The sequence below is a fragment of the Rousettus aegyptiacus genome, unplaced genomic scaffold (assembly GCF_014176215.1).
Source record: "Rousettus aegyptiacus isolate mRouAeg1 unplaced genomic scaffold, mRouAeg1.p scaffold_m13_p_17, whole genome shotgun sequence".
NCBI classification, from domain to species: Eukaryota; Metazoa; Chordata; class Mammalia; order Chiroptera; family Pteropodidae; genus Rousettus; species Rousettus aegyptiacus.
This window is the reverse complement of record NW_023416292.1, coordinates 18,197,441-18,224,917: the sequence shown is the minus strand read 5'-3', so window position 1 is coordinate 18,224,917 and position 27,477 is coordinate 18,197,441. Positions and strand designations below refer to the sequence as shown.

The 27,477-nt window shown below is 59.5% G+C and overlaps 1 protein-coding gene across 1 annotated transcript; it reads right to left on the bottom strand.

The window, feature by feature from the left end:
* Positions 1–37: 37 nt before the first annotated feature.
* On the bottom strand, positions 38–27,477 carry KIAA0040 (KIAA0040 ortholog). The gene is made up of 2 exons (XM_016154391.2): positions 27,146–27,477; positions 38–3,402 (listed from the first exon to the last, which is right to left on the bottom strand). The coding sequence occupies exon 2, from the start codon at positions 3,283–3,285 to the stop codon at positions 2,980–2,982; it is 306 nt and encodes a 101-aa protein (XP_016009877.2). The 5' UTR covers positions 3,286–3,402; positions 27,146–27,477; the 3' UTR covers positions 38–2,979.

The window sequence follows — 27,477 nt, the reverse complement described above, 5'->3', positions numbered from 1 at the left end:
CAAACGTGAAGAAAGTAACTGTCTGACTCCAGCAAGTGAGGAGGCCAGGCACGGCTTTTTAAATTTCAAAGTATTTTATTTAAATAAGTGTTTCTATTGGTGCATTTGAATTTTCCAGAAAAAAATATTGACAAATACTATACAACTTGTACCATTTATATTCTTCTCAAAGAGGCCACTGCCTTTTCTCTACTTCCTCCCTCTCCCTCCCCCCAAGAAGCAGAAAAGCAAATCCACTGAGCAGTGGGGAGATCTGGGGAGACCTCCTGAGACCTCCAGCTCAGCAGCCAGCACGGCCTAAGCTGCGGAAACCCTGGGGCCCCTCCCCGGGCCGGTGCCGGGTGCTGGTCCGGAAGCCTCTTCTTCACAATCCTTTTTGCCCTTGTCAGCCCCCGCCCCCCAGGCGGGCCCAGCAGGGGCTCCGTCCTGAGGCAGCTCTGGGACCAGAGGCCTAGAAGGAGTAGTAAACGTGGAGGGGGACGAGGGATGGTTGGGGTGGTGCCAGCAGGGGAGGGAGGAAGAGAAGAAGAAGACCCGGGGGAGCGGGATGAGAATGGAGTGGGAAGAGCGGGGCCCCTGGGCTCCTTTCACACACCCATTTATTCAACAAAGACCCGAGGCCTCGCGAGCCCCTGGCAGGGTTCTCGGCGGCCCAGGCGAGGCCGCGGTGGGAAGACAGGCCTCGCTCAGGGCTCAGTGTCCCGCGTCCAGGCCTATGGGAGCAGCCGAGACGTGACTTCGGGGATGTCTTGCGCCCTGAGGTAGAGCAGGTCCATTCGACTAGGAGACAGCAGGGCACGGCACCTGGAGACCGAGGATTTGCCACAGCAAGGATGGCCGACTGCCATCTTCATGCAAATGAGCAGCCGGTTGCCGTGGCAACCGTGTTCCTCCTGTGGTCCCAATCCCGGTGATCTGCTCTCCCAGATCATATCTGACACCAGCCTCAGCCGTCGGCCCCCAGGTCATCCCTCTCGGGGACGGAGGGTTGGAGACAGGAAGGGGGGCTCGTCCCGGTGGGCAGCGGGGGCCGCGGCGAGGCCCGTGCATTCTGTGTGGGGAGATGACCGGTCATCGTGCGATGTCAAGGGGACGGTCAGATGCTCCACGAAACGCTCTCCATGCGACGAGGGGACAGAGACTCAGGGCGGCTTCTCTGGTCAAAAGGGTTTGGGAGTGAGGGGCCTGAGTGCCCAGGGTTCTCGGGGCCACTTAGAGTGAGAGGGTGAGCATAACTGGTCCTCAGATACTTGCAGGCCTGAGCCAGGATTCATGTTGTCACCTGTTAGGAGACCTGGTGCAGCGGGCACCCCCCAACGCCCGCCCTCCCCAGGCCTGGAGCACCCCCGGAGGGCAGGTGAGTGCCAGGCAGCCCAAGTGGGCAAATACAGTGCGTTTTTCCATTGCACAGTCTTATAGAATTCAGTTTTTGCTACTATAAATATCAGAGGTTAGCTATATTATTAAGTCACCATTTCACCACCATTTAGAACGGCTTCCACGGGGAAACATTTCAAGTGGACCACCCAGCAGATTTGCAAATGAACTTTGGCAGTGCAGCCTGCACCCGAGCTGGGAATTACCCATCACTGTAATGTCATAGCAGAGCCAAAATACCGGCTCATCACATGAGTGTGTGGATTCGGCGCACCCCCGCCCTCGCTCTCACACGAGGACACGTGGACCTAGTTTACGGGCACACGTGTCAACCCAACCCCTGGTTCTGGGTGCCCTCCCCTGCGGAATGCAACACCCGGCCTCCATCCACGGCAGCAAGTAGCGAGCTCACTCAGAAGGGCCCTCGGGGGACAGGGTGAGGCGTGACGGGTTTGCCCTGAACATGTCCGACGGCAGCCGCAGACAGCCGGCCGTGAGTACCACCTGTGTGCGCGGCACCTGCCGAACCTCAAGGTAAATATCGGCAGACCTCCCTGCAACCCCATCCTGCTTCCGTTCAAACACCGCATCTTCTGCACCCACCTGCAACATACCCGCCTCCGTCAGGACGCTGGGAAGCCGCTTCCGGCGAGCCTGCTGTGAGGCTCTACCGGCGACCACCTCAAGTCCTCCCCCACCGAAAACCTGCGGGGACGTGCGAAACACCTGGCTCAGGTGTGGCGTCTCCTGTCCACCTGTTGAGCATACACTGCACAGGGTCACACTGCAGTCCAGAGAACTGAGTGGAGTACACCTGGCGTCCTCCGCTTTCTAGGAGTCACGGCCAAGAGCGGTTCGTTCTCGTGCGGAGAACACGCGGTGCCTTGCCGGGTGGCTCTGGGGGTCTTGGACCATGTTAAATCCCTGCCAGGTAATGACCTTGTCGGGACGTGCAGGACAGCAGCTGTCGATGGATTCCGATCCACTGCCCTTTAAACTGGTCCTCCCAGGCGAGAGGCCGGAAGCATCGGAATGTAGGAATGTAGGTCCGTGTGAGTGCGCGGAGCCGCAGACCGTCCCGGGCAGCGGGGACGTCCAGATGCGAGGATTTCCAGTCAAAGCTCCGCCAGGGGCGGGAACGCGGAAGCGCACGTCTCCATCCTGAGCGGTGCGTGGGGCAGGCGGGGCAGAGGCGCCTCGCCTGGGTGCGTAACTGTGCACGTGGGCCCGCACCCGCCGGGCCTTCCCGTGAGATGTTTTTGCAAGAGCAGAACGTACTGCCTCGCATGGGGCCTTGCACAAAGCAGACAGTCCATGACCATTGGGTGAACATAAAACATTTGCCCAGGTACGCGATGCCTGAGTTTGCATGCACGCACACACGCACGTGTGTGCGTGTGTGTGTGCACTCGGGAAACGTGTCAAGGCGTATGGATAAACGTTCCTTGTGCTTTTGTATACGGAGTTGGCCAGAGATAGGTTTGTTCCTTGCTTGAGAAGTTCCTCTGTGCACGAGACTGCGTCCCTTCCGGGATCGCTGCCCCTGCCCCCTGTGCAGGCGGAAGGTGGCCGAGGCGAGGGACTCCTGGGCGACCCGCCGAGCTAGACGGGTAGCGACAGCCGCTTCTCCAGCTGGAGCAGCTTGGGCTGAGCGGAGATCCAGAGGTCTTCCTCGGCCGCCTTCTTCTTCTTCTTCTTTTTCTTCTTCCCTTGGTGCCGCTCCGGCCGTTGGCCACTCCGGCACGACCTGTCGCAGCAGCAGTGGCAGCAGATGAAGAGGAGCGTGACGACCACCAGGAGCGGCAGCCCCAGGACGATGGCCAGGCACACGGAGTTGAACAGGCCGGCTTGGTGTTTGGTTAAGATGGTGTCCCAGATGGCGCCGAAGAAGGCGCTCACTTTCTCCATGGCGCTGGGCTGGGTGGGGCCAGAGGGGCCTCGGAGCTCACCGCCACATCCCAGGCTCGCGAGGACACAGCCCTATTCCGCCCCCAGCGTTGGCTCTGGGCACTCTACGGGCAACACCTGAAGAGAACAAGACGGACAGTTCAGGAAAACTGCAGTGCGAGACTCTACAATTTCTAATAACGTCATAGATTTAAGGCTTAGGAACGGGGAGGGAATCGAAGATTTGCAGAGTTCACTCAAATTATATTGAGATTCAATAAACAAGATAAATGCATGCATTTAGTCAATAAGTATTAACTGACGCTTGCTACGTATACACACTCGGTCGGACTTAGGATGTAAAAATTAATAGAACAGCAGAGCTGGCGCGTGGAAGATGCTCAAACAGTTGTCGGAAGGACGAATCGACGTGCATGTTCCGGGCAGGGGCCGGCGCTCTGAGCCCTCCACGGGGCGGTTCTCCACGGCAGCCCACCTGACAGGTGCTGAACACCCAGTCCCCACGGGGCGGCTTTGTGCCTGACCTGTGAACACAACTGGCCGTGTTCAGCGTGTGCCGAAGCTTCAGCACCAGACGAAACGCCGACGTCTTGCTGCCCGCCGTCGGGGGCTCGGACGTCCCCAGGCCGCGGGGCGGTCAGTCCTCGTGTGGCCTCACTCCTGCCTTCCTCGCCGTCCCTCCAGGCTCCCGCCCCTGCCCCACGTCTCCCCGTCCCGACACCCCGCTCCCGTGCCTGACGGACTCGCCGTGCTTCGGGTGGGGGCCCCCTGCCGGTCCCCTCTGTTCCTTCCTTTCTCTCCCCCATCTCCTTCGCCTCTGCTTCCTGTCCCCCAGCCTGGTGCCCCCAGCGCCGCCCCCCCCCCCCCCCCCCCCGCGGATTGCTCCCTTTTCAGTGGAAAAGGAGTCTCAAAGGCCGCTCAGCCACGGCGCTCGGAACCCGGCCCGGGGCCCCTGGACACCTCTCTGCTCCTGTCCTGAGCTCGGCCCGCCGCGGGGTCTGTTCCGGTCGCCTGGCCAGAGTGACCCCGCCTCCACGGCAACCCCTCTGCCTCTCCACCTGTGTCTCAGGGGCAAGGGCTTAGAGGCCCCTTCAGTTCTGGAATCTACGCGTTCATGTGTCCGAACGAGACTCGGGGAGCGGGCACAAGTCAAGGACATTTAAGAGGCTTCTTGGGGCACACCACTGCCCGGGACCCATGAGCAAAGAATTATTTTCACGCTGGAGACCTTAGACGTCATCCCGACCAATGCTCTCACTTAAGGACGAAGAGTCTGAGGCTCAGAGAGGGAAAGTGACCTGTCTGAGGACACAGAGCCGTGATGAGCTCCCAGACCTCTGGACAATGGGCCCAGTGCCCTCCCGAGGCTGCCAAGCCAGAGGAGGAGCTAAGGACGGCGGCGTTACTTTACGCGTATGTTTCACACGATGCTTTTCTAATCCCCGTCACGTGAACGGCATCTTCTAAGTGAGCAGCAGGAGGGTGCGCTATCCGCGGAGGGGAGCCCTGGGGACTTGGGTCCAGGGTCTCTGTTTCATCCTGCTGTCCTGAACCGGAACGTACAGGTGGCGCCCCGCCTGGGTGCTACGTCACAGAGGCACCCGGGAGTTGTCCTCAAGGTCTGTTCCCTTGGCTGACACACTCCGTACGCGTCCCACGTAGCCAGGGCGCCTGTGTCCATCGAGCTCTGGACAATGTCTTGAGAGAGTTCGTCAGGCATCTGCAAACACTGACTGCGCCCCTAATGTGTGCCACACCTGCACGAGGTGCGAGGATTTAGTGACGAATGGCAGAGAGTCGGTTTCTGGGATCACGGCGCCTCGTACATTCCAGGGGAGCTGTGCTCATTGAGGGATCATGTCATAAAAGTAAAATATAACAAATTCCAGCCGAGGCGGCTTGGCTGGCTGAAAGAGAAGCGTGCATTTGAATTACGTGCTTCCTCAACGTCCCAGGCCCTCCTCCCCCTCTCGAACTTTGTCTCAAACGCGTCCATCCCATGGCACCGAAGTAGCCTTTGAATAAATAGATTTCTTTTCAAGCCAAAGCTAAGTCAATAATTCAGTTCTGGAGTCCTAGAGGCACTCATTTGAGTCTGTTCTCCATATAGCCGAAGAGAGTATTCATTAACGTTTGGGAACCCCGTCTGGGGAATATTCGATTAAAAGGTATTCTTTATACTTTTTAATCCGCGGACTCCCTTCTAGGTGCCCCAGGTTACCTGCTGGGCTCTGCTAATCTATCCGTGTTTCATTAGCATTTATGAGCCCTGCATCATTAGCATTTCTGTGAAACAATCACATATTTCCTTGGCGGTATGAATTAAAAGTTTAGAGCTCCCACTGGCTGTTTTGTAAAAGGAGTCACAGTTTGGGCCTGAGAAATGTTCTCCGGGAAAGCCCGTCCTCTCCAATGACTCTTGGTACCTGTTGGCATGGTGAGAGAATTCATCCATGCTTGTAGAACTGACAGGTAGATGCCAACCAGCGATTGCGGGCACGATGGTGGGTGTGAGGAGAGGAGAGGCTAAAAGCTTTTAGCCTTGAAACCAAAAATTATCTGTATACTCCCTGCAGCATCTAGCTGGGGAGAGTCTTTCATTCTTTCTTCCAACAAACTTACATTGGCCTGTGTGTGAAGTGTTGACAGAAAGCGATGAATCTGGGGCCAGGAGACCCCGATCTGAGCCCCGAGTCAACGCGTGTGGCCTTGGCGAGTTACCGAACCTCAGCTACAAAACGAGGCTAATGAGCTGCCCTCGTTATGATGTCGTGGGGATTAAAAGGGCTCAATGTATTTAGTGCATTTTGTAAACTGTAAAATGCCATCGAACATAATCTATAAAACAGTGGGTTATTGATCCTGATAACAGTGGACTAATTCTAGCCTCGGGCTTTTCTGTCCCATGCTTTACCTCCCAGCCCGATCCTCATCGCCAGAGGACCCCCCACCCCACTCCCATGACGAGGGGTTCGCAGGGAGCCTCTTCGCTTGTGGCTGGTCCCCAGGCCTGCGATGGAATCTGACCTAGCAACAGGGATGGAGAAGGGTCATTGGGGGGAACATCTGGTATCGGGGGGACCCTGTCTCCCACCACGGGCACCATGACTCGCCGCCGCCACATTCAGCCACGTGGTCCTTTCAGGAGAAGCAAAGGGCCCGACTGTTCGTCTGGAGCAAAAGCACAGCGAGCGCCTCATTTCCCTGGGTCCCCAGATCTCGGGGGCACTTGACAGGGTGCGAATGCTTGAACGTGTCGCTTTCCCTCTAGAGACGCCTCACCGGAAGAGGCGCCTGGCCCGTCGCTTGGCAGCGCCCGACACAGGGGTGCGTCGCGGTGTCCAGGGCCCGGAGCTAAGGCGATGAGTTCGGTCGCCAGCACCCCGGGCGGCGCCCCCACGTCCCGGAAACCCGGGGAAATGGGGTGTTTGTCGTGCTTTTCTCAGATAGACGGCCCCAGAGCTTCTCCTGAGAGCGCCGTGTGGCCGCAGCAGCGGGTGGTGGGGACGGCGAGGTGACCCCAGGCCCACCAGGTGGGCGGCCGCTCGCCCTCGGGGCCCCTGAGTCACGTGGACGGCCGGCGTGCTCTGAGAGCCGCGGGGTGGTCAGCAAGGAGAGGACACAACCGATGCGTGTTTCCTAAGGAACGCCGTCGCCGAGGCGAGAGGTGGCAGGTCGTCGAGAGCGAAGTGAGCAGAGACGGTGACAGTCGTTCAGGGACAGGGTGAGGGTGGCGGGGGGGGGGCAGTGGAGGGCCGAGTGGCCCGGCGGGCGCTTCCCCGTGGACGCGATGGGAGAGGGACGTGGGGCCTGGCGCTGGCCCGTGCCCTGCTCTCCGCCCTTCCAGCCCTGGTCTCTCGGGTCGTCCAGTCGGGCACATTTCATTTTCTCTAAAATGGGGATCCCATCGAGCTGTCTCTGCCTGACTCCCGCCTCCTCCCCTGGGGGAGTCCAACACCTCATCAGCCCCAGGCGGCTCTGCCCTGCCGGCCCCAGCGTGGCCCGGCTCTCCAAACCGCCATGTGGTCCTCGCAAATTCCCTGTGCTCGGGACACGGTCCACCCTCACGAGCCGGGCGCCCTGGCCACGGGGGCCTGCGTGGGGCCCCAGGCGGCATCATTAGCTCCGCCCGTCCGGATACGGGTTTTCTTGATGGTCCTCGCCTTGTGCGCCGTGTTCAGATGCCCCCTGATAGGTGTGAGTACTGTTCGTGCAAAAATCGCCAAGTCACAGCAAATAGTCCGCTCATAGATTATTAGGTTTATAATGCAACCTGGCTCGAGGCACCATGAGGTAGATATCTGTATTTCTGCCAATTTAATTAATTGTTTCAAGTAACTAGTCCAAATATACAGTGCAAGCCTCTTTTTTTTCCTCCCTAGAGTATGCATGTGCGGTATGTAACTAGATATCAAGTATTTGTGGAAAACAGATAGGATCCTCCCTCAGAATCGATGTTGTAATTATGGCTACAGTCTTGGACAGCGGCAGAAATAGATCATCAACACGGGAATGATTAAAGCACCAGGATCATTAAAAACGACGACGTGAGGCTTTATGGTGTAGACGCCCCGGACGGAAGAGTGCAGAGGGGGTTGCGTGGCGGGGTCCCCGCTTCGTCGGTGACTAACACGAGACCATCGGAGGCTCTGACCCGCCGGACACGCTCTTGGCAGTTGGTGCAGTCGGGGCCAGATCGACGACCCCGACTCCTGGCATGTCCTCCTGCTGGGTCTCCCCTGCAGGTGTCCTTGAAAATCAGGAGATGCCGCCACATCCTTGCCCTGGGCACAGGCTAGTGTACCCCTCAGGCCCCGGCATCTCTGTGGGGCCATGTGGCCGAGTCCCGGCTTCGGGCCTGGCTCCTGAGACCTCCCCCGAGAGCCTCGCCTTCGCTGTCCGCTGGCACAGTGGCTGGCAGCATGCGGAGGACCCCGGGGAGGGCTCTCGGACCCCCGAGGCAGCAGAGACGGAAGGCGTTCCTGAACGACCGTGTGACAAGCGTCACCAGTGGGAAGAGTGGGAAAAAGCTCGCGGCTGAAGCCACTGAGACTTAAGGATTCTTTGCCACAGCAGTGAGCCCAGGCCGATGAGCGCCAGTGACAGGAAGCGAAGGCGGGTGGTGGCCACGACTCTCCCGTGGCGCGGCTTGGACCGCACAGCGGGGTTTACCCAAGTCGCTCAGAGCGCAGGTTCGGGGATCGAACACCCCGGGTCCGAATCCTGACTGTGTCCACGCACTGCGTGACATCGGGCGGGGCGCCCAGCCCTCTCTGGGGCTCAGTTTCCTCACTGGCTAAAGACGGATGGTGACGACGGGCTGTCGGGAGGAGCGAGGGGGTCGGCGTCCGCGGAGCCACGCCTGGCGGCCCGTGAGTGCCCTTCCTCCGCGACCCTGAGCAGGCCGGCCATGGGAAGCAGCCCCGGACGCCTTAGCTGGTGACGGCTTTGTTCGCCTTGCAAGAGTCTGGGATGTTCCGGAGTCAGGGCCGTGATTACGCAGGGTCTCCCTTGAATTAAGGCGCTGCCTCTCCTCTCTCCAGTTTTCCTGTAGTAAGGAGACTCTTTCCAAATTACCCCATCCATTTTCGCAGCAACCACTTCAGAATTAGCGCGTGTCCAGACATCGCTGAGACGCAGCCCTGTGAGGGCACCGTCTCTTCCCCCTCTCTGTGGGTCCAGTCTTATCGGCAGAGCTGGGCAGGAGCCTCCGCCCTCACCTGCCCCAAGCTGTCCCTTTGTCTCCGGGTGACGCACTTTGTGAGCTCCCGGGGCATGTTGGTCCCTGCCCTGGGCACTGGTCGTGACGTGGTCATGAACGGCTCGGTGTGGTGAAGCCGCCCACCTTCCACAGGGAGAAGGTAGACGGCAGACAGGTGCGCAAACAAACGCGCCAAGACGTGTCCTTGGGGCTGTGAAAAAAATACTCGGCCTGAGCACTGAGGGGCCCTGAACTGAGGTCCTGCGGTTGACGAGGCCCCACTGTACGCAGAGCTCCGGGAAGGGCCGGCCGGGGGCCGGGGGCGGAGGACGGCGGCCCCGAAGCGGGGAGAGGTGTGCCGAACCCTGGGGGCAGCCGGAGCCCGCGTGCGCCGAGGGCGACGCGCACTCCACGCCAGGCGGGCCTGGCGGTGCGGGCGCCGAGGACGGCGGGTGGGGGCGGGAGGTCCTCGGGGGCGGGAGGGTCCTCGGGGGCGGGAGGGTCCTCGGGGGCAGGCGTCCCTCTGTTCCGCCGCCACCGCAGCTGCCCCGGCCTCAAACCGACGTGCGTGTCCGTTTAAGCCCCCCGTTTTGTGGTACCCTGTGGCCCCAGGAAACTGATAACGTACCCCTTTCCCTTTCCCACCACCGCCACCCCATCAGCTGGTCCCGTCGGCTCGGTCTCCAAAACACACCCCGAAGCCACCCACGTCCCTCCGTCCGTGGCTAGGCCACCGCCACCTCTCACCCGGCTGCTGTGACGGCTTCTCAGCTCGTCTCAAGTTCTCTTCTTCCCTCTCTGTAGCCTGTTCTCCCCCGAAGAGCCAGATCGCGTCAACCCCACCCCAGCCCCCCGCTCCCCCACAGGACCCCGCAGACGCCTTACCCCCCCCCCCCGGCCCCGCCTCCCCACCCCGACACACCTGCGCCAGGCCCGTCCACCCCCTCAGGACCTGGCTTGTCCCTTTAGCTGTCGGATCTTGGCATGACCGACCCCTTCATAACATGCAGAGCTCGGCTCAGACGCGTTTCTGCTCAGCTGTAACCTCGGATGTGACCGCGGCGCGAGGCCTTTCTGAACCAAGGGACGGAAGGGAGCCCGGCCCCCGGTGGCCGCCCCCACACCGTCCTGCTCCCCACCCCGAAGCTCCCCATCGCCTACGACGCTCTCGTCACTTGAATTCACACATTTTTGACCATTTTCCTGCACTGGAAAGTGAGCTCGGTGGGAACAGGGCCCTGGCCTGTCTTGTTCCGTTTGGATGGCTGGAGTCTGAATGAATGAATGAATGAATGAATGAATGAATGAAGTCATGTCAGTTAACCCAAAGGTCCTGTGAGAAAAGAGATCTTGAAAAAAATACGAAGCAGTCAAACGAGGCCACGGCGGGCCACAGAGAGCAGGGCCACTGGCGGGCATCGGAACAGTGACCGCCGGCCACATCTGTGGCCAGCCTTTGGTGACAATTACTCACCGTTCAGCCCACCGGGTCAGCCAGATCCTCCAGCCAAGCGACTCGTATCAGAAGGAAACAATGATCAAGAAAATCCCGTACCAGGGACGGCAGCAGGTGGGGGCGGGGCGGTGTGCTTTATCAGCTCCCGAACAGTCGCCTACCTTCCTTTCACGCCTTCACAAAGGGTCCATTGTGGCTGGGACTTCCTGCTGGCAAGGGACCCTTTCCTAATTACTATGTGCTCTGCTTCAGGTTCAGCAGAAACGAAAATTAGAAAGCTCCTTTTTACTGCAGGTAAATGAGTCGGTCCTTCAATCAATCAAGGATTAATTAAGCTATGCTAGGACATACCGAGGAGTTAGAAGACTCCCTCCATCTACTCAAAGCTGATACCAGGGAAATAATTAGAGAATAATTTAAGGACAATGCCGTTCACAAAGGTTCTCGCCCGGGCTTTCTGTTGCGGAGGGCCCAGCCTCTCTGGCTGCTTCATTCTCCTTTATTCTTTCTCCCTCTTTGCTTGCTTTTCTCTCATCTCATTCCTGATCGCATCGTCTCCGCAGGTCCGCGCCGTGGACTCTGTGAATACTGAGTCTCTTTCAGTCACCCTTAGGGTTAGAGGCTAGAAACTGTGTCTGAGTCCCCGAACATTCCAGCTGTGCTACGCATGACGGAAAGCAGTGCGTCCTCTCGCACTCCCCTGAGATCATCAAGATCTGCTCCTCAACCGCAAAGCTCGGGGTCAGGAATTCCGCCGCCTCCGCGAGCAGAGTGGGGTGTCTGGGCGACACCCACACCACGACTTTTTATGTTCTCTCTCCTGTAAACAGATGTTCACACCTTTCCTTTTCACCTCAACACCTAGCACGGTGCCTGGTAGAAAGCGAGTCGGCAGTATTTGTCGAGCGGATGAGAGAATGAATGAGTGCCTGAATGAATGCATCGCCGGGAGGAATAAAAGAGATCATGTGTGTAAAGCATGTAGCTTAAGGACACCTCACACAGTCGGTGCCTTAAAAGCGCCTTGAAAACGATGTAACACTATAGTTATGACTACACTATGCACGTTGTGTAAAGGGAAAACATCCATTTAAAGAGTTATTTTGTTGCAACCAGGGTTTGATCCCTTTCGCACTAACCTGGCTTAGAGAGGGAGCCAGCCGGCTCCCAGGGAACGGGGCCGGCCCGCCGCCGGCCCTCCGCCGTCTCGTGGACTTGGCCTCCATTCATTCCCAGCCATGTCCCCCCCTTTCGGCCCTCCTGACCTCAGGCGGCTTGTGTTGTCCGTCACTATCAACTTTCCCCTCTTTGTCTCGGCGAGAATACACGCTTGTTTTCCCCTGACTGGCCTCCGTTGACGTCGATACCTCGGAGGCCAACGCCTCTCAGCAGAGGGCTGGCCCTGTGTGGTATCGGCTTTCACGGGGACCGGGGATGAGCCGCCGTCGGCTGCGTCCTTACTAAGCGCACAGCTCCGCGTGTGCGGTCGAGGTTTGGCAGGCATGGCCTCATTCGACAGCTCGGGAGGTGGGGCCTGTGTCCCCCACTGCACAGATGAGGAGCCAGAGGCCACCAGAGATGGAGGGATTTGCCCCTAGTCCCGCGGCCACCACCTCGCCACACAGCCGCCATTCCCGGGGGGCTGGGGGCCTTCGTCTCCGGGCCATCTCAGCTAGGACGGCGGGGCGTGCAACCCGCCCGTTCACCCATGAAACATTCGAAAGCCCGCCATGTGCGCCATGTCCTGCGGGTACGCTCCCGATTCAGAAAGATGTCTTCTGTGACTTCAAGGACCAAAAATCTAAGACGAGGTATGCGGCACAATGTCACCTATGACAGTGGGTGCTGGGGACCCTAAGGCAGGACACTCCTCGGAGCACTCAGTGGCAGTCCAGGAGCTATAGCCAACCCACAGGCACTTGTTTTATTTTATTATTTTTTATTTTACTTATTTTATGATTTTAATGTTGCCCCCTCCGATTTCAAACATGGTTCTCAGTCTTTAGCTAGTCCCACAGTTCGGCCACACTAACCGCTCCCTCAGCCACGACAGATGGGATCGGCGGGAGCCTCTGTTCTCCGCGTTCCGCACCCCGGTCCGCACCCTGCCTGCTTCACCCAGTCCTGTCGCCCGCCGGGTCCCCGCAAGCATGTTAAGTTTGCAGCCCATGGACTGTGGAATAGAGTCCAGAGAGGGACCACATTACCTGTTCCCGGTGCCGTCGCCGATGGAGGGAGGAGACACACGGGGTTGGGGGGACTCGAAAAAGAGAAAAAGGCAAATGGCGAGACTTGTGTCCAGCCCTAGCCTCCAGCGCAACGGCCTGACCCTGGTCCCGGGCTCTCAGACAGACGATCAGGATGAGGGACATGTGGAGGAGGAATTAATACGTCACCGAAATGACCCCAGGCGCAACGAGAAAGGCTGGCGGAGGGGAGCCCCGGGAGGAGATTCCAGGGAGGAGCCGGAGGGCGCAGCTCCGGCCCCGGGCCGGGTGTCCTCCAGGCCTCTGACCTGAGGCAAATCAGAGCGCGTCCTGGTCCCTGGTCCCTTTCCTCCTCTGGGGTCCGAGGCTGCCAGGCAGCCCAGGCCCCTCTCCAGCTCGGTGTGGAGGACAGACGAGACGTGTGAACAGGGCCCTGAGAAGGGGAAACCGCGGTGTCCGCGCCGGGCAGGGTGTGCTAGAGGACCGCACCCACGAAGCCGAATCGAGGCTGCAAGGAACCCCTGGGCTGCTCTGCTCCTGCCGGCGCTCCGGCCTCCCGACCCCTCCCCGCCCCCGCACGGATCACGCCCCTGGGAGCTGCGCTGCCATTCGGGAGACTCCGGGGCGGGGCACTCTGACACCGCGCGCGTGTTTGTGTGTTAAGTCTGTGCATACCCAGTCTGACCACCTCCTAGCGTTAGTGCCAGGCAAACCCGTCGCCATGGTTACGGCGAGACACCTCGGCCCTACAGCTCTCATTTTGATTTTTCAAACCGATTCCGTCAGAGTCTCGAGCCAGCGTCCGTGGGTGTGGGAAGCGCCCAGGTGAGGTGTTATTTTGGGAGATGGCGAGCCAAGGCTCTGAGGTCATCTTCGAGTCAGGAGCGGTGCTGGAGGGGCAGTGCCTTTCCAGGCCCACAGACAGAGGCTCTGTGGCCGACTCCGGTGACTGACGGGCAAGTCCCCGGACGTCACATCCCGTCGGAGGGAAAGGCAGGGAGACAACCACGCACTTGTGTGAGTCAGGTCTCCCGCACGGGTGGCGATTAGAAAGACAGGCCTTAGATTTTAAGTTGCATGATTCTCTTTACTGTTGGAGAAGGGAACTCAGAGTTCTGCAAACTCTGCAGCAGTGACCGAGGAACTGATTTATTTCTCTCGGCAGCGATGGGGGCGAGGTCGACAGGCGGGAAGACTTGACAACTGATGGTATAGCAGACGTACACGATTGCGCAACTCAAAAGCGATACAGACATGGCTTAATTTTCTTTCCCATTTCCTCCCCTCCTTTAATCGTAACAAAAGTTCAGGGCAGTTTAAAAGCCCAGCGCTATCCTGCTGTAATATCCAGGCTTCCAGTGTAAAGGCCGCACGGTAGAGGGCGTGAGCAGACGTATCCTCATTCCAATCACAGCTCAGCCCCGAGGAATGCACCGTGCAGGACACGGGCGGGGTGGCCGCGGGCTCCGTCCCCGAGGGGGGGTCGTGCCGGTGCAGCCGGAGAGCGGGACCCACTTCCTGTCCGGCCGAGTTTAAATCTGCACCCCTACTGTCGTGTGGAGACTCCCCCCACCCACCCCGCCTGCTGCCCCCGCCCCTTGTTTGGGTAAATAATTGTTGCTGGAGGCAGAGGGCACCCGTGAGTGCCCTAACTCAGGGCAGCAGCACCCTCTTTCCTTTTATTTCTTGCTTCAGCGCTCTGTATCTCTGCTACAGATGACATTTTCTCAGGCTCTTCGAATGCAGTATGGGGGGCCTCTGTGCAACTACGTTATTACCCCTGAGCTCCTGTTACAGAGAACTTCTGGAATGCGCGCTGGCTTCTCCCCGTCCCTCGCCCCCTCAGTTTTCCTGCCCTCACCCCCAGACACCTTCCTCCCAAGGAGGTGCGGCCGCCGCAGGACGCACAAACATGTGACCGGGGAGACTGGACGCAAGAAGCCGCGTAGGCCGGGGACCGCAGAGGGGTCCCTGTAGATACCGATGTGCATGCCCACGCATGCATGCACGCACACGTACACGCACACACGCACACACACACGCGCACACAAGCACGCCTGCCCTCCATCTCACCCCCTCGCTCCTCCCCGCCCTCCACCTGTCTTCCGTCCTGGCCTGGAGACCTGGAGCTTAACGAGAGACTTCCTGGAAAGCACGTGGACCCCTGGGCGCAGGGGGATGAGGCCTGGGAACGGAGACCTTGTCCCGAGCTCTGCAGGTGGCCTCCGAGCTCAGGGGCCCGCAGGCTCAGCAACAGCCTTGAGGCTTTGCCTCCCATCAGCAGCCCAGATACATTTCTGCTATTTATCTATTTCTCAGACTTATGCTCAGAGTTTCCGGATCTTGAAGAAAGTGGACATTGGGCGGGACTGTTTCGATAGAGCAATCGGTCTGGACGTGTGGCCCCGCCTCAGCTCCTGGGCTGGGGGGACAGGGTCCTGGGGATGGGAGCTGCTTAGAGCAGCCGGAGGCGGCGGCCGGTGCCCTTGTCCCGCCTGGACAGGGAGGCGCAGGCGGTTCCGCTCCTCTGGGGAGGGCCCTGGGACTCCAGTTCTGGCTTTGGCTTTTATCTGCACATATTTGTTTAGGCTCCTGCAGGTTGTCGCATGAGCCGAATTCTTGGTTAAAAGATGGTCTGCGGGCCACGGGCATAGGGGAAGCTCGACTTGTCACCTGTGGCTCAGCGCGTGTCCTTGCAAAGGGCATTCGGTTGCTTTGGGCCTCAGTTTCTCCATCTCCAAAATGGAGAGGAAAATCCGGACATAGACACGAGAAAGCGATCATATGAACTGCCGGGTGGGAGGCCATCGGCGCGGGGCTGGAGGGGAGGTCGGCTCCTCTCTGTCCTCCGTCTGGCCACGTGCACGCGCTCTCTGAAGCCCACTGGCACCCGGAAGTGAGCACCCTCCTTGGACACGGGTCCCGTGTCAAAGAGACAATGCGTGTGACTGTGCTCCTGGGCCGTTAGGGACTGTACACGTATTCAGAGTCATAATTGGGATCGTTTTAGACAGAGGTCGGGACGTGACCCCTGGGTTCTGCCAGGGAGTGAAGTGGCCTGGAGATCTTGGGGACTGCACCCTGATGCGGAGAGGCCTTTCTGCCTCTATGCCAGGGTGCTAGCCAGGCACCTTTCGCCAGGCTGCGCAGCAGGGCTGGGTGGCCCGGATCCTCCGTGTGCCATGCGATGCCAGGTTTCCAGGACCGGCAAGCATGGAGCATGTCCGCCTTGCCGAGCAAGTTCTGACACGCACCTTCCATCCTCCGCCTGGCAGTGGCGGGGCCCAGGGCTGCTTGGGGCGAGCAGGGGGAGAGGCGCCTGCGCTTGTGGCTGCCCCCTGACTGGGTCCCTCCTGGGGAGGTTTGTGCAGAAGGGGTGGGAGTCTCCCACAGGCTGTTTGCTGCATCACTGTAATAAAAACGAGGCTGCAGGCGCGTGGTTCCTGGTGTAGGAAGAGGCAGAGTGGACAAATCACCGCCGCCCGCAGCAATAAAATGTGCCGTTCGAGTTCGTCTTCCCGAAGTGGCACAGGGATTTCAAGAAGTGCTAGCGAAGTATCCACTAAATGATCAACACGGCACAGGAGGAAAACAAGGCATAGGAACTGCTTTCCATCCTGGAGAGTCTCCTGATGACACCTGAAGTGCCTGCAGTCCGGAGCCCTCAAAGCCAAGGCGCCTCACCTCTCAGACAAACCCACTGGCTTCATCACCATCCGCTGCTGCCAAAGTCAGAGGGCAGCATCGCGAGCGTCCTTTATAACACGAAGATGCTCACCCGGGTTTAATTTCCAGAGATAACGGTGGCAGTTAGAGGCTAAAGTGTCAGACAACGCCCCTACGCGCACCGTTAGAAAGAGGGGCTGCAGCTGGCTCCCGTGGAGACAGAGGCTGTGCTGGGCCCCGGGCTGGATGCTCAGGTGGGGGAGGGGGAGGCAGGAGCGGAGGGGAGGAGGCCCCCGCGTCCTGGTCGGGGTCTGGGCCGGCAGTGGAGGCGGCTTCTGAGGAGGGGTGGGCCGTGGGGTGAGGTCGATGTGGCTACGGAGGGCTGTGACGGCCCGGCCCCGGTTTGCTGCCGCGGGCCCGGGGAACGCCCCGGAGGCTGGTGACCGGGGAGACGCAGCCTCGGCCTCTCAGCACCCATGTTTCGCATTCTCTAACCTGGTCCCTCTCGTGATTCGAAATCAGCTTTGGCCATAGCTCGGGACTGCGCAGCATGAAGCCCTGACCCGTGGGCTCAGTCATCACGAATGTTACGATGGAACAAAAAGAAAAAAAAAAAAACCCTTTTATTAATAGCATACTTTCTCCCTTAGACAAAATCTGATTATGAACCAAAATGAAATATCGCCAAACCAATCGCAAAGAAACCGCTATTCATCTCTGGGTCCCTGAGGAAGAGCAGGAGGCGGAGGAAGGCTCCGAAGCCGCCCCGGAGCCGCCCCGCCAGCGTCTGGACTGGCACCGGCGTGGGCTTGCGTCCCTCGTTTGTGGCCAGGGGAAGCCCCGTCAGAGACCCCGCGTCAGCAGCTCATTGCAATGTTTTAAAGGCTTCCACAGACGTTTCTTCATTCAATCCACTGTAACGCGAGGAGGGCAGGGATGTCCTGCCCGAGTTCACGTATGATTAAACCGAAGAGCAGAAATAGGTTCGAGGTTTGTTTAAAGGTTTGTTTAAAATGGCAGAGCTGGTCAGGGGCCAAGGGCAGACAGGGGTGCAGTTTCCCGGTGCCCCAGCGGGATGCTCTCCCACGAACACGAACTTCTAAAAAGCAACAAGAGGAGGAACGAGCCGGGGTCGCCGGTCGCTTCCGCAGTCCACGAACCCGCCATCTCTCAGACTCCCCGAGATCTGTGGCCCCTCGCTTGTTTGGCGGCCTCACACAAGCTTCTTTATCTGGAACCCCCAACACTCCCTCGATCCCACCCCAGCTGCTCCACTGAACCTCCTGCCTCTATTCATTTAAGTCTCAGCCTAAGCACTGTTCCCCCTGGGAAACCGTCCGTGACCTCGCCGAGGGTGGAGTCCCTGTCCTGTGGCCCTCGCTGTCCACCGCGGCGGCCGTAACCTGCTCTAGGCTCCCCGTTTACTTAGTCTCCTTCCTTTGTAAGCAGAGCCTGTCCCCATCACCGCATCCTCGCCATCTGGGACTCGTTCCCCTTTCGGAAAAGACTTGCCGCATTAATGAACATTTCTAGAGACGAGGAAACCGAGGCTCGCGGAGATCGAACGCCCGGGGTCTCCCGCGGTGGTTCCTCGCCTGCGTGTCCAGGGCTCCTCCTCTTTGCCACGCCAGGTTCTGAGCTCGTCCACGGCACTGTCGCCAGGCAGGAGATACGCAGGGAAAAAAACATCCCCAGTTGCGATCAGTGTCCTGGCTTTGGAGAAGTCTGGCAGCCCGGGCTCAGACGCCGGGCACTCTCGGCGCCCCAGGGTGCAGGCCCATTGTGGTCACTGGCCACTTCCGAGTCTCCAGTGAGGCTGTGAGTGCCAAGCCACGGTGAGGGCAGCGGCGAGACGTGACTCCCCGGGGGCTCTGGCCTCCCTCAGAGATGGGCCTCAGCCTTCCGCGGTGCCCTGCCGGACACTCAGGGGACACCGCCCAGAGGTGAGGCTGCGCCGCGTCGCTGGGAGGGCCCCGCCGCCTGCGTTTCTGGCACACGTCGGTGCGCCGGAGTCGATTTCATTTTACTTGGTCATTTCCGGGTGCCAAGTCCGGGACGTCCTTGCTCAGCGCCCCACCGCCCCGCTGTCATGACTGCAGAAGACGCTCCCTGCTTTTCCCCAGAGGGCGGAGCCTCCTCCGCTGGCCTTTTCTTCCTTTCCTGGGCCCGGGTCGACCACCCAGCCGAGGCCGAGGCGGCCAGGAAGGGCCGCCTCCCCCCTGCAGTGCAGCGCGGAGCGCCCAGGGCTGGGCGCGCGTGCCGAGCTCCCGTGACGAGCACGGGCACCTTCTCCCGTCTCCACGGCCTTCTCCGGCGCCGCCGCCTGGCAGCTGCCCGCTGCCGGGGCCGGGGGTGCCCGCGGGGTCCCCGCTGGGCTAAGCGCAGACCGTGAACGCGAGGGATTTGTTTTGTTGGGAAGAGAAGGGAGCACAGGAAAAGAACGACACAGAGGGCTGGTTATGCAGCCCGAAGGAAACGGAGCCAGCGGCTCCGGCCGGCCGGGAAGGAGGAAGTCGTGGCCCGGGGAGCCCAGGCAGGGCTGCGAGGAGGGCATGCCGCCGAGCTGGCACGTGCAGGGGCAGCAGGGTGGTCCAGGGCGGGGAGGGTGGGGACGCCAGGTCCAGATTGCTCAAGAAAGCACAGCTGGCTCGGAGAACAACTCCCGCCCCCGCGGCCCAGGCCCTGACCAGATCTGGAGGTTCCACAACTCCTGCTGTTGCCACGGCGACGCTCAAACAGCTCCCCCGCGGCCCCTCCCCCGGAGCGGGTCCCAGCCAGCTGCTCTGACCCTCAGCGCTCCGGGGGACAGCCTGGCCCCCCGCCCGCGAGGGCCCCCCCAGTGCGGGGCCCCGGGAGGAGGGCTGCTCCCGGGAACCCTTCTCTCCCTCTTGGTCTCCTCACCACCGGCCAGGGACAGAGCTGGGGTGGCTGATGACGGGCTGGGCTCGAGGTCCTTCAGGGGTGCTTTCTGTGTTTGACCATGAAAGCCGACAACTTGAAATACCCTTTAGCCCTCTGCATATTCTTAAGTTTGGTGCCAGTCCTGATGTCAGACCTGGGGTCGTAAGGGTAAACAAAGTCTCTCTCTCTCTCTGGCTCGCGCGCGCGCACACACACACGAGACGTCCGTCCACAGGGGCGACCCGGGTCAGAGGTCGCTGATCGGAAGCCCACGAGGGACAGGCGACCAGTGGGCGGGTTCTTTCCAGCTTCCCGACGTCCTTCCTGTGTTCGCCCCGCCGCGTTACCCTTTCGGGCAGACCGGAGCCTGCCCGCCCCGCCCTGCCCCGCCGCGGTCACCGGCTGCCTGACCGCCCGACCGGCTCCTTCCCCTGAGCCCGGGGCCACGCCGGCATCGGCGCTGAGAAAGGCGATGAGTTGACGTGGAAGTGCCAGGCGCTGCGGCCACACGGGGCTGGGGGCGCCGTCTGCAGGCGCACAGGCGTGTTCGATGGGCCACATGCTGTGCTCTGGGACCCGATGACGAGGTGGTGGCCCCGAGGGCCTCGCCGAGGGCGGCGACGGTTTGTAAATACGATAGATAGCACACTCACTTCAGACACGGGCTCCTCCGGGGAGACCGCCGCCCAGGGCCGGGCCGCGTGCGCTTCCTCTGGGTTCCACGGCCCCCGCCGTGACGCCCTCACAGTGTCACGACACCGCGTCACGGGGGCCTCTTTATCTGTCCCTTTATCTGTCCGTCTGCCAGAACAGGCCGCGGGCTACTTAGAAGCAGCGCCGTGGCAAAGCTCTTTGTGGGAAGGGCGTTTGGACACGGCCCCGGGGGCAGGGAGAAAGCGCCGGGCTCTGGCGCGGACCTCGGCGTCCTCCCCCGTACGACGGGGATAACGGTGGGGCTGTCGCCAGGGTCGCCCGGGAGGAAGTGGGCGGCGTGCCTCACGCGATGCCCGGCGCACGCACGCACTCTGCTGCCGTCTGCGGCTCCCGGCTCCGTTACACCGGAAAGCGTTTACGGCCTAACCAAAGGTTGTCTTTGTCAAGCCTCCTAAACCCTCCGCATCTCTAGGGCAACAAGGGGCTGGATTCCATGCCTCTCATGAATGCGTAAGATCAAAGGCAACAAATAAGAGACCAAGCATGGAAAAACATGCCACTTGATGTGCATGTCCCCTCAAGAAAGGGACATCCGCTCATAAGTGTGGTCGTAAGGATGCGGGAGAAAGGAACATGGTTTGGCGGTTCCTCAAAAAGTTAAACCGAGAATTGCCACAAGGTCGAGCAATTCCGCTCGTAGGTGTGTACCCGAAGCCGCTGAGGACAGGTACTCAGACGAATCCTTGTGCGCGCGTACTCACAGTAGCCAACTGACAATCACGACCCAAATGCCTGTCAACAGATGAACAGAGGAATCGTGTTGTCTACTTACGATGGAATAGTATTCAGCCATGAAAAAGCACAAAGCACCAACAGACACTAAACCATGATGCATCTTAAAAACATGACGCCGAATTAAAGAAGCCAGACGCGAAAGCTCATGCAACGCACGATTCCATTTATGCGAATGATCAGAGTAGATGAATCCAGAGAGACAAATGAAGGCCAGCGGTTGCCAGGGTTTGGGATGAGGGAGCAGTGGGGATAACTGCTTAATGGGTGCCGGGGGTTTGTTTTTGGAGGATGAAAACGTTTTGGAACTAAATAGGGTAGTGGTTACACATCATGAATGTGCTAAATGCTGCCAAATTGTTCACTTTAAAATAGTTACTTTTTATGTAATGCGAATTTCACCTCAATAAAAAAAATATGTGGGAGGAAATAATATTTCGTAAAAGCTAATAGGCGAGAAATGGAAAAGAATGGTGTAGTTCCCGTTAGGAACTGTTTACGAAGTTTAACATGCCACACTTGAAGTTCTGAGTGCGAATTGATTCATTCACTCCAAAACCAGACACTGAATGACCACACAGCTCAGTGGCTTAAGTGTTCCTCATTTAAGGAATAATAATTTTAAACCACTGACAAGTTATTCCCGGAAAATGTCAGTCAGGAGCGTCAGACCTTCTTCCCCAGGTGGCACACGCCTGTGACTGTTCCCTTCCCTCGCCCCAGACAGGGTGGGGGACACATGGGGTGTCTGTCTGGAAATGAGACAGCCTTTCCGTGGCCGGCCGTGGAAATCCATGCCCCCACCCACCCACCCACCCACTCACTGCAAATGCAGCGAGGGGCAGCTCCTCCCTCAGAGGGGTCACGGCCGCCAAGAGCACAGGGGCTGATTCGGCAGGTGTCGGGGGCCCCCACCTCGCCCCCACCCCCACCTGCCCACGAACCTTGACTTTCTCCCCGCTGGAGGAGGCTTTGGGCCACACAGCCCACGGGCGGGATCCGAGTTCCTAGCCTGAGAGCAGGAGAGCCGGGAGCAGGTCCTGCGTGGTGGCCTGGGGTGTGTGTTCCCCGCGCCCTGCAGGGGTTTCCTGCCGGCGGGTGTGGGTCGCCCATCTAAGGCGGAGGTTCGCGTCTACGCCACCGCCGCGCTGCACCCACAGCTCAGCGGGCTGTGGGCCTTGGGTGGCGGCGGGGGAGGCTGTTACGGGCGAGGGCAGGAGGCCCGAGTGAGAGGAGGTGGGGGGAAGCCATCGGTCACGGACAGGAAGGGGCTCGGTGGGGGCGGCAGGTCCGCAGGGCCCGCCTGAAGCGCGGCTGCCCCTCGCCCCTCCCGGCTTCACGGCTTTGGCCCAGCACAAGGCGGATAAGCAGCTGCAAGGGCTCGCCGAGCGGCCTCGGGGTGGGGCCGCGGGGGCTGTCCCGTCCCCGCGCTGCTCGCGTGACGCGGGGAGCCCGGCGTGCACGCGGAAAATTCTGGGGCCGAGCAAGGTTGGATGGAATCCGTTCGCTCTGGGCCCCTGAGCCCTGGGAAGGTCTCTTTGCCCCCAGTGTTAGTCCCTGGGTGGTCTCAGGCCGCTGTGCATGGTGGCTGCCGAGAGCCAGCACCTGGGGGCTGCAGAAGGACCCGAGGTCTCACAGCAGGCCCAGGAGGGCGGAGACTCGGGCCCCCACACGTGCGGGGCAGGACGGCAGGCTCCTGACGCCCCCCCACAGCACCCTCTTCTCTTTTCCAAGGTGGCCACAGTCACGTGCCATTCAGGCTGAGACACGGCATGTCCACCGTGCGCCAGTCTGTGCCCATAATGTGACAGCCACGGGGACTTCCCGTTTCCGCGGCTCCGTCCCTGCCCCCAGCCCCGCCCACGCCCGCCCCGAGCCCTGCAGAGTGAAGGTGCTCGGGCACCCATGCTGTGCGGCAGGTCTCCCCTCCCTTCCACCCAAGTTCTTTTATGACTTGCCTGGAAAACGACAAGAAATTGCTGATGGGCTTTTTTCCTTCAGCCCATATTGGCTTGAAATTAGGGTTGTGTTTGAAGAGCATAAAAGTCAACTGAAAAACATCTCGACAGGAGGAAGTTATAGGCCGTCAAGAGCGAGGGCAGGTCTGCAGCGGCTTATAAACACGATCGTCAGTTTTGACTGAGAAATACAGCCGCGATGAGGTTTTCTCATTTCTTAGCAACGAACTCCGCGGAGCAGCCTGCCTCCAGCCGTGGGAGCAAGCTTCTTCCCAGGGTCCAGGGCGCGGTCTGGACCCTGCCACGGCCCCTGGGGAGTCGGTCGGCGAGAGAACTCTTGTGTTTGTGTGAAGTTCGTTCTGGAACTCAGCTACCCTTGTCCGGTCTGCACTAAAGGTCCACCCCCGTCCCCTGGTGCCCCGTGGAGATGGCTCAGGCCGCTGTGGGGACGCGGCAGAAACCTGAGCTGCTCTCTGGCCCTGCGAAGAATGTGCGGGTAGATTTTCCCTTTGCTGCTCAGGGAAAAGGCCCTTCTGCCCCTGCTGTGCTCACGAGCCTGCGATTTGCCGGGAGCCTTTCTCGTTGTCTGGGCAGTTGCTACCAGTATTTGATGTGTGTCCATGACCCGTCCGCTGGCCTCAGTACAGTCTTCGCGACGAGTTTTACAAAACGCCCAAAGGATAGTGGTTCATTACGGGACCCGGCGCGGTCTCCCCTCTTCAGGGGTCTTTGGGGATTCTTGAGAAAAGTTGGAGGACCGAAGTCGAGGAAGCGGAAAGGGTGGGTGTTTGTGGAGAGTGCCTCACAGGATGAGCTCTGCCCACATGTCGGGGATACCCGGGCTGCCTCTCTGCCAGCATTTCACTGCCCGTGTGTGTCCCTGCGCGTGAGGCACAGAAGGTCCAGGGCGGGGAGAAACCCCAGCATGCCCACCACGGCGGAGCGACCGGCCTTGGACTCTGGTCCTGCCCTCGACCCGCCGTTGACCTGGGCACACACTTCGCCTCCCCAGACCTCGGTCTGCTCGTCTGTAAAGTGAGAGGGCGGGGCCGGCTCCTCTCTAGAGTGTTTTTCCATTTGAAGTCTTCAAGTCTGTGGTTACTTCCTCTTCTTCATCAACAGTCAGAAGTCTGTTGACTTGAAAGTTTTGATGTTGGCATAAAATTCAAGCTTTGCTGGGTTGGAATATGTCAGACCTCCCTGACCGGGACAGGGAAAATAATCACAGAGACACCCGAGGTGTCAGTGCAAGGCCACGGCAGATGAGAGTTCTAAGAAGGTGTCCCACCTGGGAGGACTCGGCTGCACGCGGGGTGGCCTGTGGCCTGGCAGTGGGAGGCCAGCCGCCATCAGCCGCGGGGGCTCCCAGGAGGCCTTGCACAGTGCGCAGCCTACATAAGCGTTCGCAAAGCATTCACCTCTCCGGGCTCTGACCACTGCAGGTAAGGAATTAAAAGAGAAGCGGCCGGAACAGATGTGTGTCATCGATGCGACGGAAAGAGACTCATAATTACTGCCTTGAAATACTTCGCACAGTTAAAAAGCTGCAAGCCTGGGCCTCAGCAGCTGCCCAGAGTCCACACCTACGCAGCCCATCTGATTTGGCACCTTCGAGTGGCGAGATCAGTAATAATAATAATAAAACCTCTTACGTTTTTATAGACCCTTACAATTTATGTAGCACGGCAAATGTACTTTCTTTTTTCAGTTTGATTCTGATTCTAACCATTGCCCTGGCGAGTAATAATTGGCCTCATTTTAAGGGAAATGAAGCTGACAGCTTGTTCAAAGGTAGCTAATAAGTGATCAAGGCAAGAAATGAACCCATGTCTGTGTAGTTCCAAGTTTTTTCTTCCATGCCAGGTCACATAAGATCCTGATCTGGGCAGTGGCAGCCCAACCTAAAGAACTACTTACTCTACAGGGGTTTAGAATTTGTCTGAGAAGCCATCCTTCTCGCTTCGGTGATGGGAGGGCTCCCCCGCACAGGTGTGGTGCCTGGACTTGGAGTGTGAGTCCTGGAGAGGACTTGACACATCTCACAGTTGAACTAAAGTATTCATTTCTCGCACTGGGAAGTGATTCTGGGGATTGGCTTGTTTGGTTAAACGCCATTAATCCAGGATTCTCTTCAACATCTCAGCTATCACCCTGCAAGGCATCTGGGGAAAGCCTTGGGGATCTGGAGACTCATTTGGAAGGTCACCATACAATACGAAAATAACATCTGTAGGCCCTTACCGACAAACCCAAGGCTGTCAGCAGCCTCATGTTCTGACTGACAGTCAGCCACAGGCTCCTTTCGCTGCCCTCAGCCTGGGTTTTATGGACGACATCTGGGGTAGTTAAGTTGGAGCTGCCTCCATCTCTCCCTGAGCAACAGACAGGAACACTCCGTGCCAATCGCCCGTCTCCACCTGGACCTCTCCTGGGACTATCCACATAAACGTCTAAAGCGTTAACTGCCTTCTTCTCCCACAGTCCACTCCCCAAGCCCGCTCCTCCTCGAATGCACATGATCTTCGCTGCAGGCCTCACAATGCACCCGCACCCCTAGCTCAATGCCTCATAGCATCCTCTCTTCCACTCGCCCTTCTCATACCACAGTCCCTTGGGCACCAGGTACTTGCAACACCACTAAAGGCCAGTTCCCACTGCCATGATCTTATCGCCGCATCCCACCTCCTCAAGCCGCCTCCATCCGCCATGAATCCAGCCGTATTCTTTCCCTGCTTAAAAACGCCACGTGACTCCCCACCGCTGCAGGAGAGCGCGCACCATTCCTAGTACAGCACGTAACCCCCCCCCCCCCGCCCCGCCCCAGCCTGCCCCGGCCTGCGCGAGGCCCTCGGATGCCCTCGTCATTCTCAGCGCCCTGCCCCTCCAGCGGCGCCTCCCCTGATGATATCCAGGGGGGTCTGTCCTCCCTCTTCCGGATCCTCTCTGTGTCCCGCGGCCCCTGCTATTAGGATGTGCATTACTCTGAACTGTAGTTTGTGTCCGTATCTGTCTTATTTATCGGATCGTGGGTCCTCAAAAGCAGAAACTGTCTTATATCTTGGGATTCTAAGGTCGTGGCGTAACGCCTGGCACATAGTAGGTGCAGTATATGTTGAACGAAGGGGTGGAATGGATGGACGTACCTCCCTCCTTGATGGAACCTCCCTCTTTCATGAAATCACTAACTTTTAAGCTTTGTTGAGAGTTCCTTATTCTCCTGGGTTTTTAGTCTGCAGGGAAAAGGGCAGAAGTTACCTCTCTCTAGTCCACAGGCTAAACATTGACAAAGTATGGAGGCTGGAGAGACGTTCGCCTCGCAATGCATTTCCTTCCTAAAATTGCATCTGGGGTGAGGGTGGGGAGCCAGGCTGTCAGAGGAGGTGAAGGAAGATCAGATTTTCCAGCACGGCACTGGGCCAAGGGAAGGCATGGGAGACGAGGAGGCTGATAGTCAGACCCCGCCGGCTTCCTTAGGTGACACTTGCCGGCCACCCGTAAGAGTAAGCTTAGGAACAAGGCGCCTTGATGCTACTTTTAGGTTCTGCTCCTTAACTCGAGGCTCTTCCATTACCCAACAAAACCTCCAGATGAGGGGTCCTTAAAATTCACTTTGTAACGCCACTGCGAACTTTGGTGGACTGAAGGAAATGCCGTCAGCTCTGGGAGGAAGGCGCTCCTGAGATGCTCAGGTGGGCTTCCCCTCCCCTTCCTCATTTAACGGAGTCCGCAGAGCAGCCGGGCAGGGCGGCCAGCACGCTGGCCTGGCCGCCAGTTCTCATGAAGTTAGGGTGGAGCCGGCTGCCTGGGCTTGACGGGAGTTCCCACTAGCTGAGGGCTGTCGTTTATTTAACTCTATTATTACATAATGTATTCCTGTGAGGCTCGTCAAAATACGAGGGAAGCGGGTCTTATTGGGTCCTCGTTCTGCGGTCACGGGTGGGGTGCGCGGCTGGGAGCCGGATGGCAGAGAATCAAAGAAGCAAGGAAGCCACCTGTGTCACAAGAAACCCCCGGCGACTCAGGAAGGAGCTGGCAGCTTCCCATTCCGCCCCCGGCTCCAGGCCATATTTTCATTTCGGCCACCTTCTTAGCCCCGTGAAAACCTGGCTTCACCTGGGATAATTCAGAAACATCTAAACCTAACTTTTTGGAGCGTCTCAGGCCTTAACTTTGTCAGTAGCAAACAGAATATCCCCCTCCTGTCTCCTTAAAAGCGCTCCCGCTGGCAGCCGTTGGCATCTGGAGTCGGGGACCCACCCGATCCGCCGGGGACCCACGTGGACCCAGCCCAGCAGCGGACGCGGGGGAGGTGGAGGTGGAGGCGGGCGGCCCCGCCGAGGAGGGCACCCCGCGGGAAGCACGCGGGGAAGGGGCGACGGGCCTTACGCCGCAGGCGCGCCCCGGGGGGGGGGGGCGGCCTCGGCCTTCCCAAGGCGGGCGGCGCGGGAAGTCCCCTTGCAAACACTGGGCAGCTGGAAACGCCCCAAAACTCGCACGGCGACCACAGAAAGTCTCGGGGACTCACCTTTCCGTCCCCCGGAGCGCGTCCTGCTCGGCGGGGGGGTGTCCGTCTGGCAGCGGCAGGGTCGGGGGGCGGGTCCGGCCCCCTCTCGGGGTCCCCGCGTCCCCGGGCGGGGCAGGAGCGGGGGCAGCGGAGCCGCCGGCCCTACCTGCGCCGGCGCGCGCGGGGCAAGGCGCCCCCTGGCTTCCCGCCGCCGGCGCCTGGCGGTTTCGAGGTTTCACTCCGGCCGCGTCCTGCCCCGATGTCGGACTCGGCTCCCGGCGGCCCCGCTGGCCACCTCGGTGCCCGGCGACTGCGGCGCACACGCCCCGGCCGCGCCCTCCCCGCCGCCTTCC

Excerpts from the sequence above, each read along its gene's own strand:
- KIAA0040 (XM_016154391.2), bottom strand. The coding sequence starts at position 3,285 with ATGGAGAAAGTGAGCGCCTTCTTCGGCGCCATCTGGGACACCATCTTA.